The sequence below is a fragment of the Bos javanicus genome, chromosome 4 (assembly GCF_032452875.1).
Source record: "Bos javanicus breed banteng chromosome 4, ARS-OSU_banteng_1.0, whole genome shotgun sequence".
NCBI lineage: Eukaryota > Metazoa > Chordata > Mammalia > Artiodactyla > Bovidae > Bos > Bos javanicus.
The window spans coordinates 68,089,212-68,114,837 of NC_083871.1; the positions used below are offsets into that span (position 1 = coordinate 68,089,212).

At 41.9% G+C, this 25,626-nt stretch overlaps 1 protein-coding gene across 8 annotated transcripts in view; it reads right to left on the reverse strand.

The window, feature by feature from the left end:
• Positions 1-25,626, reverse strand: part of CREB5 (cAMP responsive element binding protein 5) — a 439,607-nt gene that overhangs the window by 115,585 nt on the left and 298,396 nt on the right. The window contains exon 1 of one of the 8 annotated variants that reach the window (XM_061414268.1): positions 22,481-23,173. The exons of the other annotated variants lie outside the window; for them this stretch is intronic. Coding sequence (XP_061270252.1) covers positions 22,481-22,527 — 47 coding nt within the window. The 5' untranslated portion in view covers positions 22,528-23,173. Of the gene's footprint in view, positions 1-22,480; positions 23,174-25,626 lie in introns of those variants that run through there. 8 annotated transcript variants of the gene reach the window in all.

The following is a 25,626-nucleotide window of genomic DNA, read 5'->3' on the forward strand; positions in this document are numbered from 1 at the left end:
TTGCAAAATGACTTCACAGTATTTCTCAGAAAGGAGCCTTGAAAATATTTCCTCAAAATGGAACCAAACTAGTTCCTGAGAGATCAGTCCTCAGTATTTTGTTTTTCCTGAAAACAATGACAGAAATCCAACAGAAGTAATAACTGGGGAAACAAGAAAGCTATCTGGCCCCCATTCTCAAAGACATCGTATTACTTGTATCTTTCAGAATGAGCTCATGCTCTGTACCAGGTCTTATGGCCAAGCTCCTGAAGCTGGCTGGCAGGGGAATACAGTATTTCCCCTTTTAACAAATAAGGAATTTGAAAGTAGAAATTCTACAAAGAAGTAGAAATAGTTAGCTTGAGAAAAGGCACCAAAGCATCAGCAGAATTCAATTAAAATATATTTCCCTTTTTAAGCTTCCTCAGGCTCAAGACAGGACCTCTGATAAAGATCGGGAATCTCCCTGAGAGAATTGTCCCTCTGTCTCTTTTCCTTTGGTGACACAACATTTGGGCATCCAGGAAGAGAATCCTGCCTTAGTAGTTTCATCTTATCCTCGACCCAGCCCCTCAACTCCATCGTGTCTTGAAAAGCTAGTACACTAGCCAAAGCAAAACAGCAAATGCTCTGGCTCATCAGAGATACTAGTAAGCCCACATCCTTGTGATAGAACTCAGTGCAGCTCCGCAGCCCTGAACCATCTGATCCTTCACTACCTCCCCAGCTCATGGCCATGGGCTCCACACATCTGCCATAATGATTTTCTTCCAGCTTTATGAAAGCACTGTCTTTCTTCCTGCCACAGACCATTGACGTAAGTAATCCTACAATCTTCTCTGGGCGATTACACCAGGATGGGTGAAGCAATAACTGGGAAAACAAGCACTTTTTTGGAGTGCTCTTTAGTGTACCCTGCACTCTTCCCTAGTAACACGTATCCCCATTTATTCAATCAATCATCAAAAAATCAACTGAGTACCTAATACATTTTGGACCCTATACACTTTAATTTCAGAGGGGAAAACTTGTTTGGTAAATCAGATCACTTGCACAAGAATTCATTTACATATGTCCAATTGGCAACAATAGGATGATGAACAAAACAGATGCATTCATGGCCTTTTGGAGTTTACCATCTCTGCTTCTCCATTATAATTCATGAAAAATTTTGAGTGAATTTTTTTAAATGTCTCTGCTCCCAACTAGACCATATACTTCATAAGTCAGAGATTGTATCTGCTTTGTTTACCTGTGCAGACACATCTGAAATTTAAGAAAGTACATGATACCAAATAGATGTTTAATAAATATTTCTCAAATTAATGAAAACATAGATATTGAGGATCTCTTTGACTAGCAAAAGACATGGCAAGAACAGTGTTCAATAAATTATCTCTAATTAATATGAACTTAATTGATTTACAAATTGCGAAACTCCAATTTACATTAGCAACTTAATATAACCCATTTCTGTTCTTGAACAGCATAACTGGTTACCTCCAAGGTAATCTGTACTTTTTAATCAGTGTCCCTTAGATTAAACTCAAGTTTCAGGTGAGCTCTAGACCCAGTTATTTTTGCCTGAATTAAATTAATTTCTTATTTGACATTACATTTGGGGCATTTCTTAAGAAAAGGCTATGAATAATTCAGGAACACTCATCTGTCCCTAATCTATATAATATTTAAAAAATTGGATGCCCACCCTGCAATAAGGTTGCACTTTATAATGTTCAGAGCTCTGGGCTCAGAGGTACCTGTGACACCCACACCGTGGTCAGCTGAACATCTCTGCTTTGCACTGATTTATTGATACTAACAAGAACACTATTGTAATCATTATCACCAGGGATGTTGGAAATTAATTTTTATTTACCATTTTTCTTTTAGAAAAATCAATTTGGTATTACTGCAATATATGCACTGTATTATATAACAGATATAGTATCTGATATCTTGGAAATGTAACTTCTTTTTCTTTCAATGAAAGCCTGACTGCAAGAGAGTCGGCAGTAGTAATACAATGTCATACAGCTAACAGAGCTGTATTCTGCTGGAGCCTTTGCTGGGTTTTACAGCATGCTTGCTGCATCTACTCAGGCAAAGAAGGTATTTACTAGTGCTTTCAAATGTTTTAAAAAGAGAAAGTAGTACTAGAAGGGGAGAGGTGAATTTATGGCCATTCTGCTGAGACTAGTAGATCAATCTTTTTTTTTTTTTTTTTCTTTAATGACTGATTTCTGCACCATTAATATGAATTAGTCATGCAGTCAGCCTGGTTCATTTAAGTTAACCAAAAACATGGTTGGATTGGTTTCTGAAGTACTTTTGTAAAAAAAAAAAATCATTTTTAAATTCTGATATTTTTTTCTTTGTGAAGAGTTAAAGGCTCTTTTCTTTATAAAGACCCTTTTTAAAATATCCTAAATGCCTGAACAGTTTGGCTTTAACCACGGATCAGACTTAAAAGACATGAAGGGATGGTTTTTCAATTAGCCAATAACTTGTCAGTTGTTATCAATTATTCATAAAGTTACACTTAGAAAAGGCAAGTACATGCAGCTCAAAAGACATAAAATAAAAGATGGTTTTAAATGCAGGCTCAAATAAACGATATATATCTCTTTGGCTGGCTAGAGGGAAATTTTTCCTCCATAGAAACATATCTCTAAGTAAAATTTCTTCCTGTTTGTGAGATGTTAATAAGCTTCCTCCTTGCTTCCTAAGGACAAATAAGTAGCCCTCTGATTATAAGCCTTGTCGTTTACAAGGGACTGCTGCTTGCATTCATTCACCATAAATGAATAATTCATGAAAACATTCACTAACACACTTGCTCAGACGTTGTGTAGAGGCAGAGAGCTCCCTTTGCTTAGAGATATCCCCTTCCCCCAACTCTAAGTCAGCAATTTGGTTTTGATTTCTTCTGGACTTTCAGCTTGTCGGCTACAATAGTTCAATGAGTAATCTGTAGTGGAATCCACACCCAGCACAATCCCCCAATACCTATGTTCCAAACAGACTGCTTAGTTTTGCTGCTGAATGACAGAAGCTCCAACTGCAAAAGATTTCCGCCAGAGAAAACAGAAGAGCCCTTGAAAAGATCATATGGGCAACGTGTACTCATCCTTGCATTTTGCAAGCCTCCCCACTAGGTCACCCTTACTAATGCCTTTATCTAACCTCTTCTTGGATTGTGAGGCACAGTCTCTTAGGCAGTTTTCAAATACCTCTCCTGGGAAACCAAATTTATGACAGTCCTTCCACCCACCTCCCCACAGCTACTTGCCAGGGTGATTTCAGCTCTTTAGGAGGAGGTGGTAGAAATTATTAACTCCACAGATATACTGGCAGGAGAGAGGATGTGTCAACGATGTAAGAGTGGCTTCGGGCAGCTGAGATGACACCCACAGACTCTGTGACACATGCAGACTCTGCAACCTTAGGCTGCTACAAGCTTGATTTCTCAAGTTCTGTTTTCAAGGATAAAGTACCTGGAATGCTCCAGGGTAACTTACTGGTTCTCCAGGGAAACACAGACAAGGAAAGAGACATTGCCTTAGGTCTGAAAAACTCCTCACTGGGTTACATGCTAACAGACAGCTGCAGATTCTAAACCTAGGCTGTAATCAAATAACAAAAATACATGGGATAGGGTGTGAGGGGCTGGGGGAGGGAGAAGGGGAAGGTATGGAGGAATTAGAGAAGGTTCCGAAGAAACACTGAAAAATACTGAAGGGCCAGAAGAACTATTTCTTTTTACATGGGAAAGTAAAAGGAACAAGAAGACAGGGAGATGATGATAAAGTTCTTCAAATTTTTAAATGACTATATTAGAGAATGGTGACCAGTTACTTTCAAATCCAACTGAAGCAGAATAACAATAATAAGACAGCAGCACACGGGATTTAAGTCAAAAGACAGAATATTTCCTGAGAATAAACAGTGTAAAACAATTAAATGGCTTACTGAGGTTTTGGTATTTCCTCTTATTAGACTCTTAAAAAATAGATTCGTCCCCATCTGGCAGGGTTTCCAGGGAGGAGGAGGAAGAACTGGCAGGCCTCTCCTAGTCCTAAATTAGGTCTATTATTTTCACTTATTTCAGTCAGAGTGGCTGACAGAAATGATAGAGATAATGTTGGCTGCCATCATTAACTAGTAAATCGCATAAAGCAGCCTCGTGCAGCTGACCAGGCACAGGCTCTGTGTCGTCTGCTGGCCCTGCCACAGACCACAAGTGTGCGCTCTGTACAAATCCTTTAGCCTCTCTACTTTCTCAGAGGCAAAAGAGGGTGGCCATCCCCACTTCACAGGTGTGCTGGGAGGATGATCCGACAATCATATATGAGATAGTATTGAGTGTGCGCTTGGCCCTTGGAGGATGGTCAGTGTATATTCCATTCAAGAAATGATTTGTCTATTTTAGAAAATAAAATTATTGCTAGTGTCATTTTAATATACAAAGTAAAGCTATATTCTCCTAAGTTCCAAGGTGATGTGGTTTGGGGAAAAGACAGAAACACACAGCCTCTCTGCGGCATCTGAATGTCCTTCCCATTACTGTGAGTCCTGGTGTATCCTGCTGGATCATCTTCTTAGAGAAACCGACTGCTTTCTCCAGCCCAGGCTAGTCTCTGCTATGTGCTCTCACAGCATGCCTCAGTTTCTCCCTTAAACTGGAGAGAGAGTGTCATCTGGGATGGACCGGCACACAGTAGGAGCCTTGTGGAAGTCTGTCGAATGACTTAATGAGGTGACCTCCCTGTACATGGTGTTTCACTTCCTGGCAGCAGGAGCCCCATGACACAGCCATGACAGGCCTTCTTTTTAAGGACTGTGATGACTTGAAATACTATCCTGAAGGGACAGTCAACTTATCATTGACTTGAAAAAGGAGGATTGGGGGAGGGGTAGAGTTTCTAGCAAACTCGTGTGTCCTCCTTGGGCAATCTTTCCCAAGCCTCCTTTCAAGTTCTCCCACTTTGTAGCACTTAACAGGAAGCTAAATTGATATTAGTCTGAAACACTTAATAAAATAGTAGCAATAAAGTTCATAATAATGACACTTGGCATGCACTTTGCACTTTGCATCCAAGGATCTCAAAGAGCCTTGCAACTGGGCTTTTGCTATTTTCAAAGCTACGCGTGGACTGGACACAGGCAAAGAAGATACTGAGTTATAGCTTCCCTTTGGACAGAGTTGATTCTAAACTCAGAGATTGAGATTGTGACCGTACTATGTGCATAAACACATCTACTGCACACAAACACTCACAGACGGCAGACAACTACATGTTAAAAGGCAAAAGTGATATAAAGACTTTTGGTCCCAAACATGCTTTTGTCTGTAATAGCCGGGTCAAACTCTGGAACACAGGCTTGCATTTTGGTAGGCTTTTTTTATTGTGATATTTCTTTCAACCTCCTTCTCAGTGTATTTATAAAAACAATTGGAACATCTGTGTCTGTTCTTTAAAGGCAGGGAAGTTTTAAAGGGCTTATTTTTCCTTTAAGTTCATTCCGGAGGAAATTTTGTTTAGGCTTAAATGATTAGTTAAAAGCCACACAGGGGTTTATGTATAAAGCATCTCTTCTAAGGCACTTTTCCCTTCCCCGGTGGCCTTCCACTTTGCCAAAGAGAGTGACTTGCTCAGTTTCCCATATTATTCCCCAGACAGCCCTATTCATGCTCCCAAACAAATGTGGTATTTGGGGTTTCAAGTTTAAATGTAATTTGGTATCATTTCAGATGTCTTCTTACAGCTTAATAAACATCTTCCCCAGAGGGACATGGATCTGATTTTAATTTGTGGTAGGGTTATAGTCACAGTAAATGTCAATTTTAGCTATCGACAGTCAGTCCCTACTAGAAACAGAAATAGAAAGTGACTGTCAGTGCATCTAAGGGACACGTGCCACAGGATGCTTGCTCATAGGAGTTCACTGTTCTCCCAAGAAATCCCTGCAGTGACTTGTGACGACAGCTTGGTTTCTCCTCGGGCCCTGGGAAACCAGTGGCTCACCAGAACAGAATGTGTCAATCTAAAGATGATAAAAAGATGCAGTGAGGTAACTGAGTCCTTGGCTTTGCATCTGAATATCCCAGAAAGTATGCCACTTTCTCAGCTACCGGTTTGTCTGGGGATCATGGGCTGTGTCCTCAAGAGTTTCATTTCTTCATGGATTAAATAAAGAGGCTGAGCCAACAATCTTCAAGGACATTTTGACTCTAGAAGTATATGGTTAGATATGATCAAGAGAGGGTAACCTGGCTTATGGAGAGGCCCAGAACTGTTTCTTTCAGGGACGCAGTGCATCAGCTGTGAGGGGCTTTTCCTCAAAGCAGGGACAAGTGGGTAATTACGCTAGCCTTTTCTGCGCATTCCCTTTTTCCTGAACAAGAGGCCGGCTCCAAAGACGCCTGGGTGTGGGTACTGTTTAGCCAAGGAGGACAGGAACCACAAGTCCTGAGGGGCGGGTGGCGGGGTGGTTCCTTCTCGCATATGAAAAATGATCATTTTAATCAGCATAAAATAAAAGGTTCACTCTTCTGTACACTAGAATTAGTCAATTATTACACAAATAATATTCTTTGAGAAAGGTAGGCCAGGTCCCCAAATACGCAGTTCTGTCTTTTCACTGGGGTGCCTGAGGCCCTTGGGGCCTGGGACTCAACAGAACAGTTCGGAGAATGACAAAAATCCTGCAAGTCTGTGACTTGCTAGGAAAAACATTTTCACTGCTGAGGAGTAAATGCTATCTGACCCTATCCGTTTAAGAGCTGAGATAGTATTCCCTAAATGCCTAGGTTGAGCCCTATGGCACCCTGTCTGTGGTGCCTGAGATGGTAATTTTATGTGTCAACTTGACTGGGCTGTGGATGTGCAAATATCTGGTTAAACATTATTTTTGAGTGTGTCTGTGAAGGTGTTTCTGGAAGAAAGTAGCATTTGAATTGGTGAATGAGTAAAGCAGATTGCCCTCCTCATGGTATGTAAGCATCATTCAACCTGCTGAAGGCCTAAAAAGAACAAAAAAGGAAAAGGCTGACTATAGCTCTTCCCCCACCCCTCTGTCAGACTGGTTGAGCTGGGACATCAGCCTTCTCCAGCCCCTGGACTGACACTAACCATATTAGTGTTCCTGATTCTCAGAGCTGTGAATTTGGACTGAAATTTGCACTACTGGCTTTTCTAGGACTTCAGCTAGCAGGGATAAGAGCACGGGACTTCTTGGCCTCTATGATTGTTGTAAGCCAGTTTTTTATAATGTCATATATATTTTCATAGTGTACTGCCTATTGGTTCTTTTTTCCTAGAGACTCCTAAATAATACAATGTATCCTCTTTAGAATCTTTTCCCTAGAAAGTGTCCTATATTTCCTTAAATATATTTGATAGCAGTGAATTCATGGAATCCAGGCATTAACTTTCACATCCCTCATCCTCTGCTTCAAGTCATTCACCAAGTTCTATTCTCTCCACTCTCAAAATAGACCTGGACTCCATCCACTTGGCTCTGTCCCCACTACCAAGATCCTAGTCCAAAATACCATCCCCTCTCACTTGGTTCTTCCCACATGCTCTACCTCCCATTTTACTCCCCTCCATGCCAACCTCGGCATCACAGCCAGAATGATCTAATCATGACATTTCCCTCCTCAACCTTCTTCCATGACTTTGCTCAGCATTTAGAATTTAATAAAAACATCCTCTAAGCATTCTACCTCTTTTATATCTGCAGTGCTACTCTCCAACCTGACTTGATACATTTCACCCATTCTGGTTTTCACTCATTTCCTAGAATGTGTCAAGCTCTTTCCTACCCAAGAAGGTGAATACATCCTAATGCCTTTACCTGGAATGCTTATCCATCTGCTCTTTTATTGACCAGCTCTTACTTATCTTTTCAATCTCAGTTTAAATATCACTTTCTTAAAGTTTTCTCTGACCCTCAAATTCCAGGTGCCTCTAATTTAGAAGGCTGCATAGTTCCATGTGCTTTTCCTTCGTGCTATGTCTAACAATATTTTTACAGGTATGATTATTTAGTGTCAGTCTTTCCCATGAGACCCTAGCTTCCTGATGGCAGGGGCTATGTATCTTTTGACTGTCAAAGGTAAAGTGATTCTGACTTTTTTTTTTTAACCATTGAGAAACTATGTTCTAACTTTCTGGAATGTTCCGCTCCATTTAGATGGAAGAGAAAAGAGAATACCATAATATAGCTGGAAAGGTTTCTAGAAGTTAAGATGATTGATCCAAAGTGAGTATCAGGATATTCACCTACATGCTGTTAGTAATAGATCTTTCTGATAGTCTGACACTTGAGGCTATTTCTTTTGAAAAGCACAAAAGCCTAATGGGGATGCTCATTCCAGGGCTTCTAATTTTTGCTTTAGGTTAATGTTGAAGCTTTCTTAGGATAGTTAGGTATTTTCCTTTTTTGCCAATGATTTCAATTATTGAAGCTCTCCAGAGGGTCAAAAGCCATAACTTCTATGTAAGGTTCCCAAGCATCAAATATATATGCCAAGAAAACTTGCTTAGTTAAAATAAGACAAGAAGAACTATAGTTATAAGTGCTGTGAACTGCTTTCCTTATAAGGCAAAAAACGGAAAAAAGATCTTCTGGTTTTTCACTCAAAAACAAAGTAAACAAAATCAGTGATTTCCAAGTCCAGTGCAGCTGAGAGAATTCATTTTCTTAATATGGAGTGGGCTCAGGAGTGATGAGGGAGAGAGTGGACATTCAAGAATGACTGTCTACTGCAGACTTCTGGCAGACTCTCTGGCCTATTGGTCCACAGCCAGTGTGTTTTTTTTTCATAAATGAATTCCACATCTTTATTAAGTTAAGAATTTCTTTTTTTTATTATTTGAAACATACTTTAAATATTTTGTTTTATGACGTCCTGGAAATTGATACAATTCCTTCCAGATCAAGGAAGATGGAAAAATCAATTACTTTTTTTTTTTTTTACATTTAGAAAGATTACACAAAAATTAGGCCTCAATTTAATTTACCCATTACTCTGAATATCATTTGACGTCATGTGTGAACAGCTCAAGACTGCCAGAATTGAAGGTGTCCTTCTGATTAGATGAATCAGTTATTTTCACAGAAAAGCCCTAAATGATTATTAAATAGAAATATACCCCTACTGTGAGTTGATTTAGAAAAGACTACACAGTTAGAATTATAGATTTTAAATTAGAATGAACCTTTTATAAGAAAAATCCATGCAAGAATAAACAGAAATACATCAGACGCCTGATGTGAGCTTCTGATGTCAGATTCTTTACACAAACAAGTTACAGTTTGTAATCCAGAGAATGAACCTTATTAAAATGAACTTTATCTGACGTGGATAGAATTTCAAAGTTGGCCCATTTACAGATAAGTTAATTGGCTTTATCCGAAAGCAGAGAAACTTTCAGGACCATTTAAATCAGGAAAATCGGTGGTTCGGAATGCAGGGATGGGCTAGGGAAAGAAATGAAGCCCAGACCTCAGCAGAAACTAGAGTTGTCTTCCCCACTCTTCAAAACCAAGTTCTCAAAGCCTCCTAATGGGTTTCACTGTTTTCTTTCCAGTGCTTATCATAATCAGGGAACCACACATTTGCATCCCTAATGGACCCTTTTCAAAAGTGTGTTGACATTTCAGTAGGTTTTGAATAGCTTGTAATGCTTCTCTCAATTTGGGCAGGTGCCCACAAATCTCCTTATATGGGTCTCAACATATAGACTGTCTGCTTTACTCACTTTTTTTAATCCCTGGGAACCTATCTTAATTATACTCTTAAAAAAGTGAAAACTCAGAAGTCCAATGACTCAGAAAATGAACATCTAGCTGGACGTCCACACGCAGGGCAGCATCTTAGCTGTATCTGTGAACTAAGGCTTGAGCTAAAGGTATCATCCTTCGTGTGGTAAATTCACTTTTTTGAGCTTCTATTTTTATCGAAAGGAAATAGATATAAATAAGACCCTGAAGATAAACATAGGTTAGGAGAGAAAGTTGAAATGAAGCAGGGAGCTCATCATCTGAGCAAAAACTCCACTGTATTTTACTGCTTGCATTTTCTGCGAGGACCAAGAACCCAAGAGGGCCTGTGGAGGGGAAATTTCAGTCCCACCTACTTTTTGTGGCTTCAGTAAAAATACATTCCAACAGAAACACAACTAAAATTATTTTTTAAGTTTATTTTTTTTTAAAACATTTTACTCAGTTCCTGAGATGTTTCAAGAACTGTGCTAGGAGCCCAGAGTGAATTAAAGATCACCCCTGCCCTTAAGAAATCCATCCTGTTGTAAGGAAAACGAACAAGCCACGCAAGTCAGCACAGGCATAATGGGAGAATCCCTCAACAGATATCTGACATCCTAGAGGTTTTGAGGGAGAGATCCCAGGAAAGGTGACACATGAACTGTTCCAGGGAAGATGAGAAGTTAGCCCCCTCACTGCATGTGCACACGTGTGTGTGGCTCACATACATACGTGTGTGTGAGAGTGAAAGAGAGGGGATATCGGTGGTAGGGGCTCCAACCTGAGTTAACTCTGAGCAAAGCAGGTTGTTAAAGTACATCAACACAGACCAAGAAGACATTAAATAATTACTGTTGTTCATAGCTTAATGTGAGATGAGAACAATCTCCTTGAGTGATAACCATCCTATCTAGGAACACATGCTCCCTGATGTGTGTCCATTCTGCCTGATCTGTAGAGAACAAATTGGGTGTGTAGGATGACTACATACATTTAGACTTTTTTAAAATGAATCCTCCAGTATTTCATGTAGGTGTCTGAGTTACAAATGAAAAGAACCATTCGATAGACTATACTGCATGAATCTGATCCTTTTTGAATTAGAGGGCAGTACAATAAAAGGGAAAGAGAGATTTAGGGTAAGCGGCAGGGAGGCACTGAGCTGTGGACAAGGCTTCAGCATTTTCCAGAGTCAATGAAGCCCTTCCTGGTCCTCTTATCCCATATTAAGCTGCTTCAGAAAAGGTAAAAATGGAGCCAGACGGGCCCTGCTTTTTCTGTTCTGAAGTCCTTCAATGATACCAGAAAGCTGGTATCATTGAATTTCTTTCCAGCATTCCTAGTTTTCATTTATTTCTCACTTTGAGCTCAACAAATATAAACAGGCATGAGATGGGGAGGGGGTGATATTTTAGCAATCACTGCTATGAGGTATTCTCACTGGAGGGCCTGAAGACGGTCGTCTGTGTTTTCTGTGACTGTTACTCTCCTTTTGGTGCTCTTTTTGCAACAAATTAATCTTCATTTTCCTGGAGAGGAAGGTCCTACCTCCAAACATGGTGTCAGATGCTGTACCAACAAGATAATAAATAGATCCCCCATTACTTCCAGCACAGAGTTAAAACATATAGATTTAAAGATAGCATAGCTTTTTTTGCGGTCTACATTGACTTGAAACCTTTTGAAAAGTACATTGTTGTCCCCTAGTTTCTAAATCGATATTGGCAGTCACTGAATGCATCCTTTCTTTCAAAGGAAAAGAAAGGAAGGAAGGAAGCAGGCAAGCAAACCTTGGTCATCCTGGCTTAAACAGGAAAATGAAACAGGGGCTGAAGACAACATTGCTACACGGAGCAAATGGCCTGGCCCAAGCCTTCTCACCCAGGCTTCTTCCCTCACTCGCTGTGTGCAGCTTACCCCAAACCCACTCTGTCTGTGCTTTTGCACATGAAAAACGAGAGACTGTAAAAGTGTCAGCCGGCATCTGTCAGCAGTAGCCAGTAAAAGAGAATGAGAGGGCATGGAATACACAGGATGCACAGCTCTTAGAAGAGATAATCAGTCCATTAGTCCTTCCCATGATGCACCTGAGTTTCCTCATGCCAGTAAAAATTCAAAAGTGTGGAGAAGTTCTCATTTAGCTTATTAAATAAAGAAGCTACAACAGAATTCAAGTTTTCAAGACCATTCCCAGCAACTTGAAGACCTCAACCCATGCCCTGCCTCTCTAATATATAGCATTTCCATGGTGCGGCCGTTTTAATAAACCAATGACTATTTTCCTCCAATCTGTTTGCTTTTAGTGGGTTTTTTTCTTCTGTCCCCGAAGAAGCTGGCACACTAATGTCAGACAAATGACTAGAATAACTGCACTGCTCTAGACACAAGTGAATAAAATATATCAAATACTCCACATCCCTAGAGTATATTATTCTACTTAGAAAATGGTATAATTGACTTTGGGTAGTATGGGAGAAAAAAATCCAAGATTTTTGAGTGGTGGGGTTATTTTCTGGTAATTGCTTGACTTGAAACTTTAGCTTGTCAATCAGACAGCTCTCCTAGCCCTATAAATGTGGGGCTTTTTGGTAAAGGGAGGGGGGTTATCAAAAGAGAACTGACAAAATGGCTAAAGCCCCACAGACCTTTTTTCTTGTCATAAAGTTGTTGTCAAAAAGATTCGCTATTATGTCTGGGATGGGTGAACTCCGTGGCATTTTGTGTTCAGTTAAAAACATCTCAAACCATTTTTCAAACATTTTGAGGTTTGGCAAAAACCTGAAATCCATCTTGCCAAGCACTCCCCCCCACCTTAATTCTTAAACCCATGTGTCTTTCAAGGGAAATTTAATCCGTATGTTTCTGATTCATTTACACTTAACTCATCAAAATGGTGTTTTGTAAGAGCTATTTGATGTTCAAGAAGTCTTATGAGCTTCTCTTTTTATAAGTCTGAAAAGCCTTTCTTTCAGAGAACCAGAAAATTGTATTTTACCAGCTGTAAGCCAAATGATTTGAGCTGTGTTAAGAGTTAAGAACCTGCTGAATTTAGGAGGCAAGAAAAGAGACACAATGACATAAATAAGCGTCCTCACGTCTGCCTGCTTACACTTCCACCAAAGGCCTTTCAAACTCATTTTTCCCTGAAGAAGCCTATCTCATGAGGCTTGAGAACAAGTTGCAAAGCTAAAGCAAGAAAGAACTCTGGTCCTACGGCAAAAATTCCTTTTGATTCTGGAGATGACCGACTGAAAATTCCTAGCTGAGCATCATAAGAAGTAAACCAGGTGTGTTTCATTAGATAAACCTGTTTCCAAGAGAATAAAATAATCAATGAATGCCAGAACAAGAAGAGACTTAGATTTCTGGCCTCATAGTATTTAGATTGTGTTCCAAGGACTTCTGGGTGGAGGTGGGGACACGAGTTGAGGGAAGAGCTGTGGGCCAATCGGAAGCTCTATTTTCCATATTGTGTTTCTACATAAGAAGACTTTTGGTAAGTACTCCGAGAGTAAATTCAGTTTGAAAACAAATACCTTAATTTTATATGAGGACGCTGAGGTCTGGGGACAGAATCTTGGAGTTGGGACAGAGGTGGCAATATAACCCAGGTCTCCTGACCCTAGCCCAGCACTCCACTGACCTTTCCACTATGCCAGTGCTTTCTGAACTCTGGCTGAGGTTCATTAGAGGGCACTAGTGAGGTATTAGTGAGGAACTGGTGAAATCAGTTTAATCCGACATGACTAGTATTTTTTAGGATGTGATCTCCAAGAAGTTAAGACACAGTAAAGACTAAGTGTTGCTTTATCAAACTATACCTACGCACACATATGTAAACATACACACACATATGTAAAAATACACATGTTGAATCTATTGGGTTGCAATAAAAAATATATCCCTTACTGTTGTTCATATGAAAAAAGTTTTGAAACCCCTTTATCATACAGAAAACTGTGTTCCTTTTCCTGGTAGTTCAGCCAATAGCAATTTTCAATTTGCCTCATTAAAGACCACGTGGCTAGAAGAAGTGGCATGATGAGCCTTCTCACTTCCTGGAAGAAATCCTAAGACTCACTGGGCTATCTCACTGAAGGAAACTTAATACAGATTGGGAGAGAACGGAACAAAGAACAAATGTGTGATGGGGGCGGGATGTGGGGACAGATACCTAGTTGAGAAAAGAAGGCATCATATTCATCTTTGTACGATTTACAAATGGCAAGAATGATGTTCGACTCGCATACCAGCCAGCTGCACAGTGCAAAATCCAGATGTATTAGCACCAGCATATTTCCAAAGTGCATCTTCCAAGCACTTAACAATCATTAATTAGTTAGAAACATCCTTCCAAGGTCGGGAGGCACAATAGTTCATCTCCACACCATGGAGCTTTGGAGACTTCAGGGAAGCTGAATAAAACAGCACCTGGATAATTACTGTGGAAAGATTAATTGGGTTAACTGGCTGTGAAGGATCTTGTGACAAAGCATTATGAAAAATGCTGTCCCCACTGTGCACTCTTAGATGTCAGCGCTGGTGTCTTTTGTGCCTAACAGCCGAAAGTTGCTTCCATGGCAAAGGATGCAGTTATTAAATCAACTATGAATTACCCTTTGCTCTTTTTTTTTTTTTTTCTTTTTCAGAATCCTAATGAAGTGACAAGTTTTCTGTGGTCACAAAGTGCCAGAGTCTCTTTGGGATTAAAGTGCAAAGTGAGGCTGGATTGGGAATTGTGGTCTAAAACAGTTCCCTATGTGGGGAGGGAGAGGGAGGAAGCAGCGAGTTTCAGAGCCCAGAGGTCACATCCTGCAGGTGGGTGGGTGCTGTTTCTGGGGTGGTTTCCAAGCTTTGTCCTCATTGGACACGGCCAGGCAGTCGGTGTGCTGAGGGCTAGCAGGAGAGGGAGGGAAGGAGAGAGCAGTGGGAAGCACAGAGAGCCTGACTCCTGGACGGTTACCCCATCTCACGTACAGACAGGGACGACGGGACGCCCCACCCACTAACTAGACACCGGGGAGCTTTTGGCTGGAGGCAGAAAGCAGACTATCTGTCTGCTTCCCCACCCCTCCCTCCAGACCAGAGGGTGGAGTGTTTGCACAGCCAGGTGCCTGAATGACTCCCAGTTTCTCCCAGCCTGCCAGCGGCTCTTTTGTGCCCCTGCACCTCTGAGTCTTTCTTTGCACTCTCCCCACTGCACCATCCCAAGAGCCAGAACTCAAAAGGGGAACTAGAAGCATATGTTTGAGCAAGAAGATGCAATTCCTGGGTCCAGGAAGTCCAAGAGCCTGGCAGGGTGGAAATGTGCTCCTCAATGCCTTGGAGCCAGGTTCTGGCACTGCCATCAAATAGCTTTAGAGTATCAGATACTTCGTCACATTTCGGAGAAGCCTTAATTTCTGAATCGGTAAGGTGAGCGGGTTGGGTTTTGGGATTTTTAAAATTTCCTCCTTATCAAGGCATTTAGAATGATAGAATTATTATTCTATAGCTAAGGAAGTTCTAGATGCTGAGCATAAAGGCCAAGCAAATGCCATCCCTTGTGACCTGTACATAAGAGCTTCCTCTTTACCCTCGGTGGAAGGAAATGGCAACAAGCAGCTTCACACTGAGTTAGGGGAAGGTCTGAATTAAGAAAAATAATTTGGCTAGCGAGAGGCCACTTCATAACCCGTATTAGGGTGGGTGCTGGTGAAGGCAAAACTAAAGGTGAAAACGCAACACGAGAGTAATTTACATGTACATTTATACTAAATGGGTTTATCATAATTGCTGTTATTATGATTAATTCCAGAGGAATTAAAGGAGATCAGCCCTTTTTTTCAGAGTGTTGCTGAGCTGACTGAAGTATTATGATAAATAAGAAGGTAAAGAAGAGGCAGATGCAAAGGAAAAATTGCTTTATGCCATCTAAAAAATAAATCTGTGCGTGCTAAGTTGCTTCAGTCGTATTCGACTCTTCAGGACCTTATGGACTGTAGCCCGCCAGGCTCCTCTGTCCATGGGATTTCCCAGGCAAGAATACTAGAGTGGGTAGCCATTTCCTCCTCCAGGGGATATTCCCGATCCAGGGATTGAACCCGTGTCTCTTATGTTTCCTATCTACTACTTAACTAAAAAACGTGGGGTGGGGGAGACCCAGAGCTTCTTAACTCTGAAATAAAATGTTTCAGTTAGATTTTAAGCCTTATTTTCTGGCCAGTGAAGAAATGGTCCCAAAGTATACAGTCAGCGTTATGCTTCTCTCTTCACCTGTCCTGTTCACAGCCTCCCTGGCCTTCCATGATTCAGTTTACCTTTCTGGAAAGGAACTACTAAATAACGGTGTTTCTCTCTACACTATTGATGCCCCCAAAAGACCATTACCCAGTCTTCCAAACAAAGTCAGCCAGTCTCATCATTAAATAACTAACACCTATGGAACATTTATTAATTCCATGCTAAGTGCATTATAGTCATTATCTCATGGATTCCACTTCATAGATGAAGTAACCAAGGATCAGAAGCATTCAACAGATCAAAAATCACACAGCTACATGTGGTAAAGCCAGAGTTTGAACACAGATCTGTCTCCAAAGCAATGCATAGGACACAATTACATGGGACGTAATGATTTCGAATAAAGAGGCTCCACTTCTGCAAAAAAGCTTGCTTTTCAACCTCTCCTTAGCAGTGATATAGGTTCCACTGAGGGCAGAAGGGCAGAGTTAAACGGGCAGCCAGGCTCATAAGGCTACAAGAGGGCCAGCTGGCCCCTCTGCCATGTTAGCACACTTATCCAACTCCACATGACTTTAAGCCTTTTAAGATCTTTGATTTTAAAAGTTCATAGGCTCCTAAAACACAGTAATTGATGATAGGCATTGCAGCTTATAGAACACTGCCTCTTGGCCCCACTTCCCATCTCCCATTAAGATGAGTGATTTAGTCTATGCATTAATAGATAGCTTGGCATTCCTTTGAAGCCTTACTGTTTTTTTCCTAGGCTTTGCTGTTTTTGACACATCCAGTTCTATTTCAGTCATTAAAGACAACAAGGAAAAAAAAATATAAGGTAGAATTCAATTTTGGGTATCATGTGGAGGAAAGGAAGACCCTGCTGATAGCTAGGTGGGTCTTGGCTACTGTATAACTACTGTCGCACTCTCCATAATGATTGCGAACTATTGATTAATTCTTCTTGGGTGCAGCATTGCTTCATCAATCATTAAATAAGCTCTCCTGCCAGGGTAGGCACAGAAAGAAAAGATGTATGGACTTGTTATAAAGTGTATGTGTACTGCATCATGGACTTTGGAGTGCTCAGTCAAGTCAATTTCAGGTTTCAAGGATGTAAGTAGTCAAGGAACTGCTGTGGTTACAACCAAAATTCATGAAATACACACTGCTGAAAGCACCAAACTGTACTACAATTTGATCAGACTAGCAAAGTCTGTTTAAAAATTATAAACTTCAGAGACTTCCCCAGCGGTCCAGTGGTTAAAACACTGAGCTTCCACTGCAGATGGCACAGGCTCAGTCCCTGGTTGGGGAACTAAGATCCCGCATGCTGCATGGCACAGCCAAAATATAGGAAAAAATTTATAAACTTAAAATTCGGACCACAGAGTTTTTATTGACATGGCTGACTCATTGGAAAAGACCCCAATGCTGGGAAAGACTGAAGGCAGAAGGATAAGAGGATGACAGAGGATGAGATGTTTGTATGGCATCACTGATTCAATGGACATGAACTTGGGCAAATACCAGGAGATGGTGAGGGACAGGGAGGCCTGGAGTGGTGTAGTCCATGAGGTCACAAAGAGCTTGGCAGCTGGACAACAACAACTACCCCATTTATCAATGCCACCCATGTTCCTTCCTTCTCTCAGCTATTTCCCATATCCCTGTGCAAAGCCCGTGGCCCCTGGCACAGGTACTCACACACACATCCTTCAAAAACCCAATGCAAAAGGAGTTTCCCTTCCAAGATCAGAGGCCCACGAAGACCAAACGGAAAGAGAGCAGAAAGAAGCAGCCTGCATTCAACCTACTGCTTCTACTTTTTTCTGTGCAGTTTCAGAAGTGACCACCCTACTTTCCTTCGGGCTTGTGACAGCACTCCATCTCAAGTCCACACTAATTTCTGTCTCTGGATGTTGACCTGACCTCCCTGACCAACATGTACTTAGTAAATCGGAGACATTTTTATCATGCAGCTGGAGACATCCTGAAGTCTGTTTCCAGCAGAGACTTGGGGCCCCTAGAATGAAACCCCTGATATGAGTCTTGGGCTCCATCACTGTGATAGAAACCCACCAAGTTCACTATCATCTCCCTTTGTTGTTGGTGTTCATGTCCCTTGTCACCTTGGAAAACTCCTTTTCAATCTCTAAAACATCACTTTTGCCATCAGAAAAGATACAAGAGAGGAAGTAACAAGCCTAAAAGGTAGTGTCACCTGACTATAGATATGCATTACACGCGTGAACTATTGCAAATAGAAATTCTCTTAGTCCAGTCCAGAATGGAATCCAGTTCTCATGACTGAATTTGCTCTTCTCCATTTCACTCCATTTTCCCATTCACAAAGCCACAGCTGAGCATGAATGGGGATGCAAGAGTCTTTTTTCCAACCTGCATTGTTCTCGTCTCTCCCTCCACTCAGGTCACTGGGAATTTGGCAGATTTTATCAGCACTAGTCCTCACCTCACTTTAATCAGAACAGTACAGTTATTTCTGTTTCAAGTACCTGACTTGATCTCAGACCTGCTTGATTTTCTGAATAAAAAGAAGACATAAGGGAAGAGAGGCTGGCAAAGGAAGCAGCCTGAGTGATGCTGGGAATAGGATGATCAGTTAGAATCTGCAGTCAGTCACCCGCATAGATTCCTGGGGGGACCCTTTCCTGCATCCTCATGAAGGCAGCAGCTGAAACATGATTCCTATGATCTCGTTGAGCGCTGGGGCCCTTAAAGAATGTCTCCAACCCTGATGACTCCACATGGTAGGTGTGGCTATCCTCACTTTACAAAGATAGAAACTATGGCACAGTGAGGTTAGGTGGCTTGCCAAAGTCATATAACCAGCGATTGGAGGAGTGATTGACTTGAACCCAAGTCTTTGACCCCCAACTGCATGCTCTTTTCAAAAGACCACAGTCCTTCTCTGATCAGTAGCTGTCTGGTTTTCTGATGTCATCCCCTTCCTTCATGTTGTAGATGTGCCTACCGGGGGGAAAATGGCAGGGGAAGAGGAAGAAGGCTGAGTTCAGTACTGACTTAGCGTAGCGGTAGACAGTGGATATCCCTCTGCTCTGTGCCTGGAATACAGATGGAATATATTTATACCTCTTCTTTTATGCCATCAAAGCCCTGCCTCCTCCTTCACCTGCTAATATGTGAAGCATGGCAGTAGGGACCCCCATGGAGGGCAAAGCTGCCACTCAGACCACACCTCAAGGAAATGTAAAACAAGGGCAATGTCACTGAGATAGCTCATTGCCAAGCACATCCATGAGGCCCCTGATGGTCCTGAGGGTGGAGAAAAGTTTGTCAGTGATGGCAAGCTAGACTTTGTGTGGATTGGACTTGAGGCACTGAAGCTTGTGTGAACTGTGGCAAGTCTAAGCCTCAGTTTTCACATTCATAAAGGCAACACACACAAATAAGTACAAATAAATAAGAACACTAAATAACATCAGCCAATTGTGATCATTGCCAATATCCAGGTTGTGATATTTACTAGAGTTTTGTCAGATGTCACCAGTGGGGGAAACTGGGTAAGGGGTGCATGGGAGCTCTGTATTATTCCTTATAGATACATGCATGTCAACAAGCACCTCAATACACATTTCAATTAGAACACAACAGTATTCAAAACAAAAACTCCAAGCAAAACAATTACCAAACAGCAGAGCTAATGATTCCTATTCTTCTGCGTTATCATGGGGAGAAAGTGAGGCAATAAAAGACTGACTGAGGATCCCAGTGAGGCTCACACTCCTAGCCCTGCCTCTCTGTCAGTCATTTCAGGACCTTTCTGATTATAGGTGAACACCTTGGAGCCAAATCAACACAAATGGTAATGCTCTAAAAAAAGAAATCATGCTCTCTTTATTCCTGAAGAGTCTCAAGCACATACTTGGCACTCATCAATCTCTGCACAATGACTAATAACTTCAGCAGTGGTTTCATTTCAGTTCTGGGTAATCGACCTCCCCCCCACCGCCACCCGCAACAGGCACAGTTTTCCCCATGCACTATTTTCCCCGTGCACTATGAAACTAGGTCCCTAAATACATACTTTACAATAAGGCTACTATCCTGGAATTTGGCAGAAGAAGAGGGATATTGTTTGGTAAAATTATATTTCTTACAAGCACATATAGTTTTGCCTTTCAAGTTTTTGAGGATTTTAAATAGCCTTCAATCTCATCTAAAAACTTGAATTTACGTTGAAATTATAGAAACCTATCAAGAAGTTGTATAGTTTTGGGGGATTGAATTCACTAAAAATACTGTTTTGAATATGAATATGAGTGGATGAAACATATATGTCTCCTGTATTTTTAGCACCATTGTATGCATTTGAGGGACTTGGGTCTTTCAGAAAAGTTTATTCTTGGATTTCTCCACCATTCTTTTTGACAGACTCACCTAAGTAATTATCTCTCATTGAGGACTCCTTACAGGCTACAAGTGGAAACAGAATTTCACAAGAGGCACATTCAAGCCAAAAAGCAAAAGAAACAAAAAAACAAAAACCAACTTTTAAAGTGAGAAAAGACATGTTCCCCTTTACCCTCCTCCATTCATTTCTTTCAACGCACTAATTCATTTTGAATTCAAACGTACTTTTCTCTGAAAAGCAATGCCAAATACCTTTTAGCAAAACTTTTAAAGAACACGGACACAGACACAGAGCTTTTGAGCTTGAAGGGACTTCAGAGATCACCTTAGATTGGGTTCCACACAGGGAGGAGGGGCTTGTCTCCCACCTTGTCTGCTCCCTCATTTCCAAATGAAGCCCAGATGCTTTAAGGGACTTGCTCAAGGTCATCAGGATTAGCACTCAGGCCTCCTGACCTCTACCACATCATACTGTTTCTTCCAAAAATTACTTCCTCCTTCCCTTTCCCTTCCATCTCTGCCCCAAAAAAGAGAGAGGGGAGAAGATCCATAAAAAGTCATGATTAAGTATATCCCAAACATGCATTAAACAAACATAAACACCTTTCTGGTATGTGCCCCACGCCTCAATATGCATCCAGCTCTATGATGGTCCAGACTGACTGAGCCAGAGAAGTTTTGGAGTAGCCAAGAGTCAGGGATCCCTCACTGGACTGGCTTTCTAGTTGTGGAGGGCTTCGGCTGAGAACTGTCTAATAAAGCTGGCTGGTTTTAGAAAGCATTCAGCCCACGCCGAGCATCACAGCACTAAATGTATTTTATGAAACACACAGAAACGAAGTAATAATTTTCAAAACGTCAAAGTCTCTCCCTCTGGGTACCCTGGATCCTTAGAGCATTAAGAACACCATCAACTGTCCCTGTCTCCATTTATTCTGTGTTAATTCCTTACTCGCAAATATTAGCTGGCTGCTTTTAGACAAATCAATCCGGAAGTTTTCATCATCTCCCCCACAACCACAGAATCTCATCTTGAATATAACTGAAGAGCATACAGGTTTTAAAGTTAGCACCCGGATTAAGTTAATTGTCACGTGAAAGAGCATGAAGTTAAAATTAACTGCTGTTAAGCATTAGCCGAAATAATAGGTGAAAGACTACAGTTACTTTTGAGGATCATCATCTATGCCTTTAAAAACCAACAGTACATTCTTAATAATAAATGCAATAGTACAACTCTTCCTACTCAGCAGGACACACCAAGGAGTTCACCAGGCATTTACAATTCACTGGTTACACTCAAAAAGCCACCCCCTCTCCCACCATCACTTCACTTCAACCTTTTATGAAAAGACAACAGTTTTGAGCCATTTAAGAGAAAAGGGAGAGAGAATCCTGGTGGAAAATAATACACAGCTGTGATAATATCATGGTTTTTTTAAAATACCATAATATAGTTTTACTTTTAATAATAAAAGATAAAAAAGGGGCGTCTGTGAATAATTAGAGATTGCAGTCTGAAGCCAGTTACAGTCACTGCAATTGATAATAAACTGAAAACCCCTTGAGAGCAGGTAAATGCTTTGCAACCCTGACCCCCTTGCTCTCACATTACTTAACTACCCTGCGGTTCTTGCATTACATCACCATTCAAGCGATTGGTTCCTGCATTTTAACTCTCTCCCTGTCTCCTCCGATTAGCAGCGACACTGCAGGCAGAGAAACTTCGCCTGAGTTTGCTCTTTCTCGCTTCGCTTTTTATTCGTGGCTCTTTTGCTCCAATCCCTCTGGCTCCCTCTGCTTTAAAAAAAAAAAAAAAATTGTGCCCAACCCAGCCTTGGTTCAACTCATTCAGGTCGCTATACTAGAACAAAAACTCTGATCCAAGTGAAAAGAAATGCCTCTTCGGGACCAGGAGAGGAGCCCAGCAGAGGGGCCGGGGAAAGAGGAGAAGGAAGAAGAGAAACAAAGCCGGGCAGAAAGGGGAGATGGGGCGAGAGAAAGAGGAGGAGGAGGATAAAGACTCAAGAAAAGAAGGTGGTAGGGGCCAAAAAAAAAAAAAAAAATTATAAAATCGGGAAAAAAGAAAATAAAATTAAAAACAAACCTCATGGACATCACTGAGGCTGAATTCCCTCCTGAGGTGCAGAACATGAGAGCTCTGGAATGAGTGTGTGTAGAATTTGAGCCAAAGCTTAACTAGCCTGAGTGACTCACATCCTTCCCACTTGATTCCAGGCCAAGCGATGATGTAATGTGCTGGCCCTTCTCTAGCGCCCGGCTCTGGCTCTCTCCCTCCGGCTCGCTCGCTCGCTCTCTTTCTCCTGGGTTCGCCCTCCTCCCCCTTCTTTTTAGCTCAGTGCTGGTGAAGTCACCATTTAAATCTGGCAGAACTGAAGCAAAAACTTCAATGTAACCAAAACAGCCCCAGGCCGAGTTCCAGACTCAGGGAGCCTTAGTGGTGCAATTGCCCTTAGAAACGAGTAAACAGAGCGAGGAAACAGTACCGCCTGGGGATGGCCCAGCTGCCTGGGACTCAGAGAGGGACCCTGAGTTCTGTGGGCAGGGGTCCACTGGTTCTGATTTTTTTTTTTTTTTTATGCTGATTTTTAAAAAAGTCCCTGAGTTTGGAGAAAGGACAACAGTGGAGATGCAGGCAGAGATGGAGATGAAAGAGCAGGTTGGAAAGATGAGCAAGAATAACTAAGACAGGTCACCAGCCCAGGCTTTCTTCAGAACCAGATGATCCGTCTCCAGGGCCTCACTGCCCCTCTGTGTCCTGGAGCTGGATAAGGTTTTCTGTCGCTCAGTGTCAACCACCAGCTCTCCACCAGAGATCTGTCACATCTGACCTCCTTGTCAGGAAGGGCAAACCTACTTTTGGGCCAAACACTTGCCTGCGTGAGGAGCTGTCCAGAAGTGGGAATCGTGGTCCCTACTCCCGTGGCCCCCGTTGATCACTCTTTTTTTGTGTGCAGAAGAGAGAAGGACCCTCGTTGCAAAACACAGAGCTTGTCTTCCCGAGATTAGCACTCCACTCTCAGGTGAGTCGTCGTCAGAAGAAGAGGGAGTTAGAAGAGGTTCACCCCCCAAATGAAGACACTCTGTGGGTTCCGCCACTGGCTGGGGGAGCAGTGGTATGGGTGGGGCTGTCTGTGAGTTTTAAAGGATACAGGGAGAACAGTGTGTGTGTGTCTCTTTCTTAATTACAGAGGGAGGAATAACAGCCTGGGGTGGTTGAGGGGGGAGTCAAACATTATCCTTCACAAATGACAGTGAAGCCCTTTTTTAATTGCAGAATTCCACCCCTCACTGCACACCTCTCCTGCTCAAGATTCTACCTAGAACATCCAGACACCTGGCCACTTTGTTAGCACAGCATTTTCACTCTATCTTCTCTCTGTTTTCTCGTCCCCTCACCCTAATGTCTCCTTCAAAAAGGAAAAAAAAAATAGTAATTTTAAAAAATGGGAAGTTTGCTAGAATTTTTTTTTTTTTGGAAATACCACAAAAGCAGAAGAAAGGCATGGGGTTGCAATTTTTTTTTTTCCAAAAATATTTGTAGCTTTTGCCCAAGCCTATTGCCTCTCATCCCTTTTTGCGATCAGTGAATTAAATAGGTGATACAAACATTTTGTTTCTCTACATGTTGTCAAGCAGAGAAGATCCCAACTTCTAAACTCTTTTCAGAGAGATTTCTTAGTTTATTAAAGGTATCTGCTGCCAGGGGACAGGGCTGTTCATCTGAGTCCCTTGGAGTTTAAATCAGAGCGTTAGGGACTATTGCCAAACTCAGGGTGAAAAGTTAAAAAGCAAGCGTTGCCCAGAAGTCTCCTGACCTTGGGGGCTGGAGAGGGGAAGAGCTTTCTCCAGCAGTTTGCCTGGAGCATGACACCCCTAATCGACACTGATGCCACAGTTGCTCCAGTGACACCTTTATCAAGGCAGGCAGCTCTGAATTAGAGGTGATCAGCCGTAATTACAGCTGGCGCCACTGAAGCCTGTGGCCTGACAGCGGCAAATATGGTTGTTATAAAGTTTGGTCCACCATGTCAGTGGCCTGTATAACTCACTTACGTCTGACTCGCCAGGCAGCTATTGATTTTTCTTCTGATGCAGGGAATAAATAAAACAAAATCTTCAGTCGCTCCTACCAGCCCTTCCACTTCAGGGCAGGATGATAAGATTTTATATCAAGGACTTTCTCCTTTTTATACAAGCCATTGATCATACTGGTTAATATAAAGCTAAGGACTTTCACTTTTCCTTCTCTGCTCCCTACAACTCACCTTGATTTTGTATTTAAATATTATTTTGTGTTCAGTTATATCTGACTCTTTGTGACCCTTTGGACTGTAGCTCTGTACCCTGCCAGGCTGCTCTGCCCATGGGGTTTTTTGGGCAAGAATACTGGAGTGGGTTTTCCATTTCCTCCTCCAAGGGAATCTTCCTGACCCAGGGATTGAACCCACGTCTCCTAGTCTCCTGCACTGCACGTGGATTCTTTACCTGCTGAGCCATGGATATGTGATGCCAGTTTCCAAAGTGTAGCCTTCCTGTAACCACAAGGAGAAACACTATAAGACTTTTCTTAGACGATGTCCCAGGGGCTGGATTAAGCTGCTAGATAGTACACCCTACTTTTTTTGTTTGTTTTTTCACTGAAATAATTGAAAAATATTGAAATAATTCAAATAATTGAAAAGGTATCTTTCTTGTGGTTTCCTTGGAAAGTAACTGGCCAAAGACAGACACAGACCTCTCATGAGACACACAAGCATTTTTGCTCCCGCCAGGAGGAGGAAGAGGCCTAAGCTTCCAAGACGGAGAGGGTGCCTCTGATCAAGGGTGTCATGGCCAGTGGGTTCAGTGCTCCTAGCCAAACTCCGAGGGCCCCGTACCTGATGGTGGTGATGCCACCAGGCCAACAAGGCACAGGACACGCTGACGCTGTAATGAAACTTCTTTGGACGGCTGGCTGGAGTCAGAATCAATTTCAGAGTTCAAAGGGGTCTGAGTATTTACATTTGCCTTCCAAACATAAGTACCCACCTTCCCCACCATTCCAAATCTGGCATTTTCACTGGCTGTTGGGTTTCCCCTACTTGAAAAGAAACTCTGTTTTCCTATTTCCCTTCCTGTGAGCAGCTAATGATAGAGAATATCCTGTTCCCAAAAGAAAATTCCCTTCCGACTCAAGAGCTTCCTTTTTCACCCATTTGGCCCTCTCGTCGCCTCTCCCCCCTCTCCCAG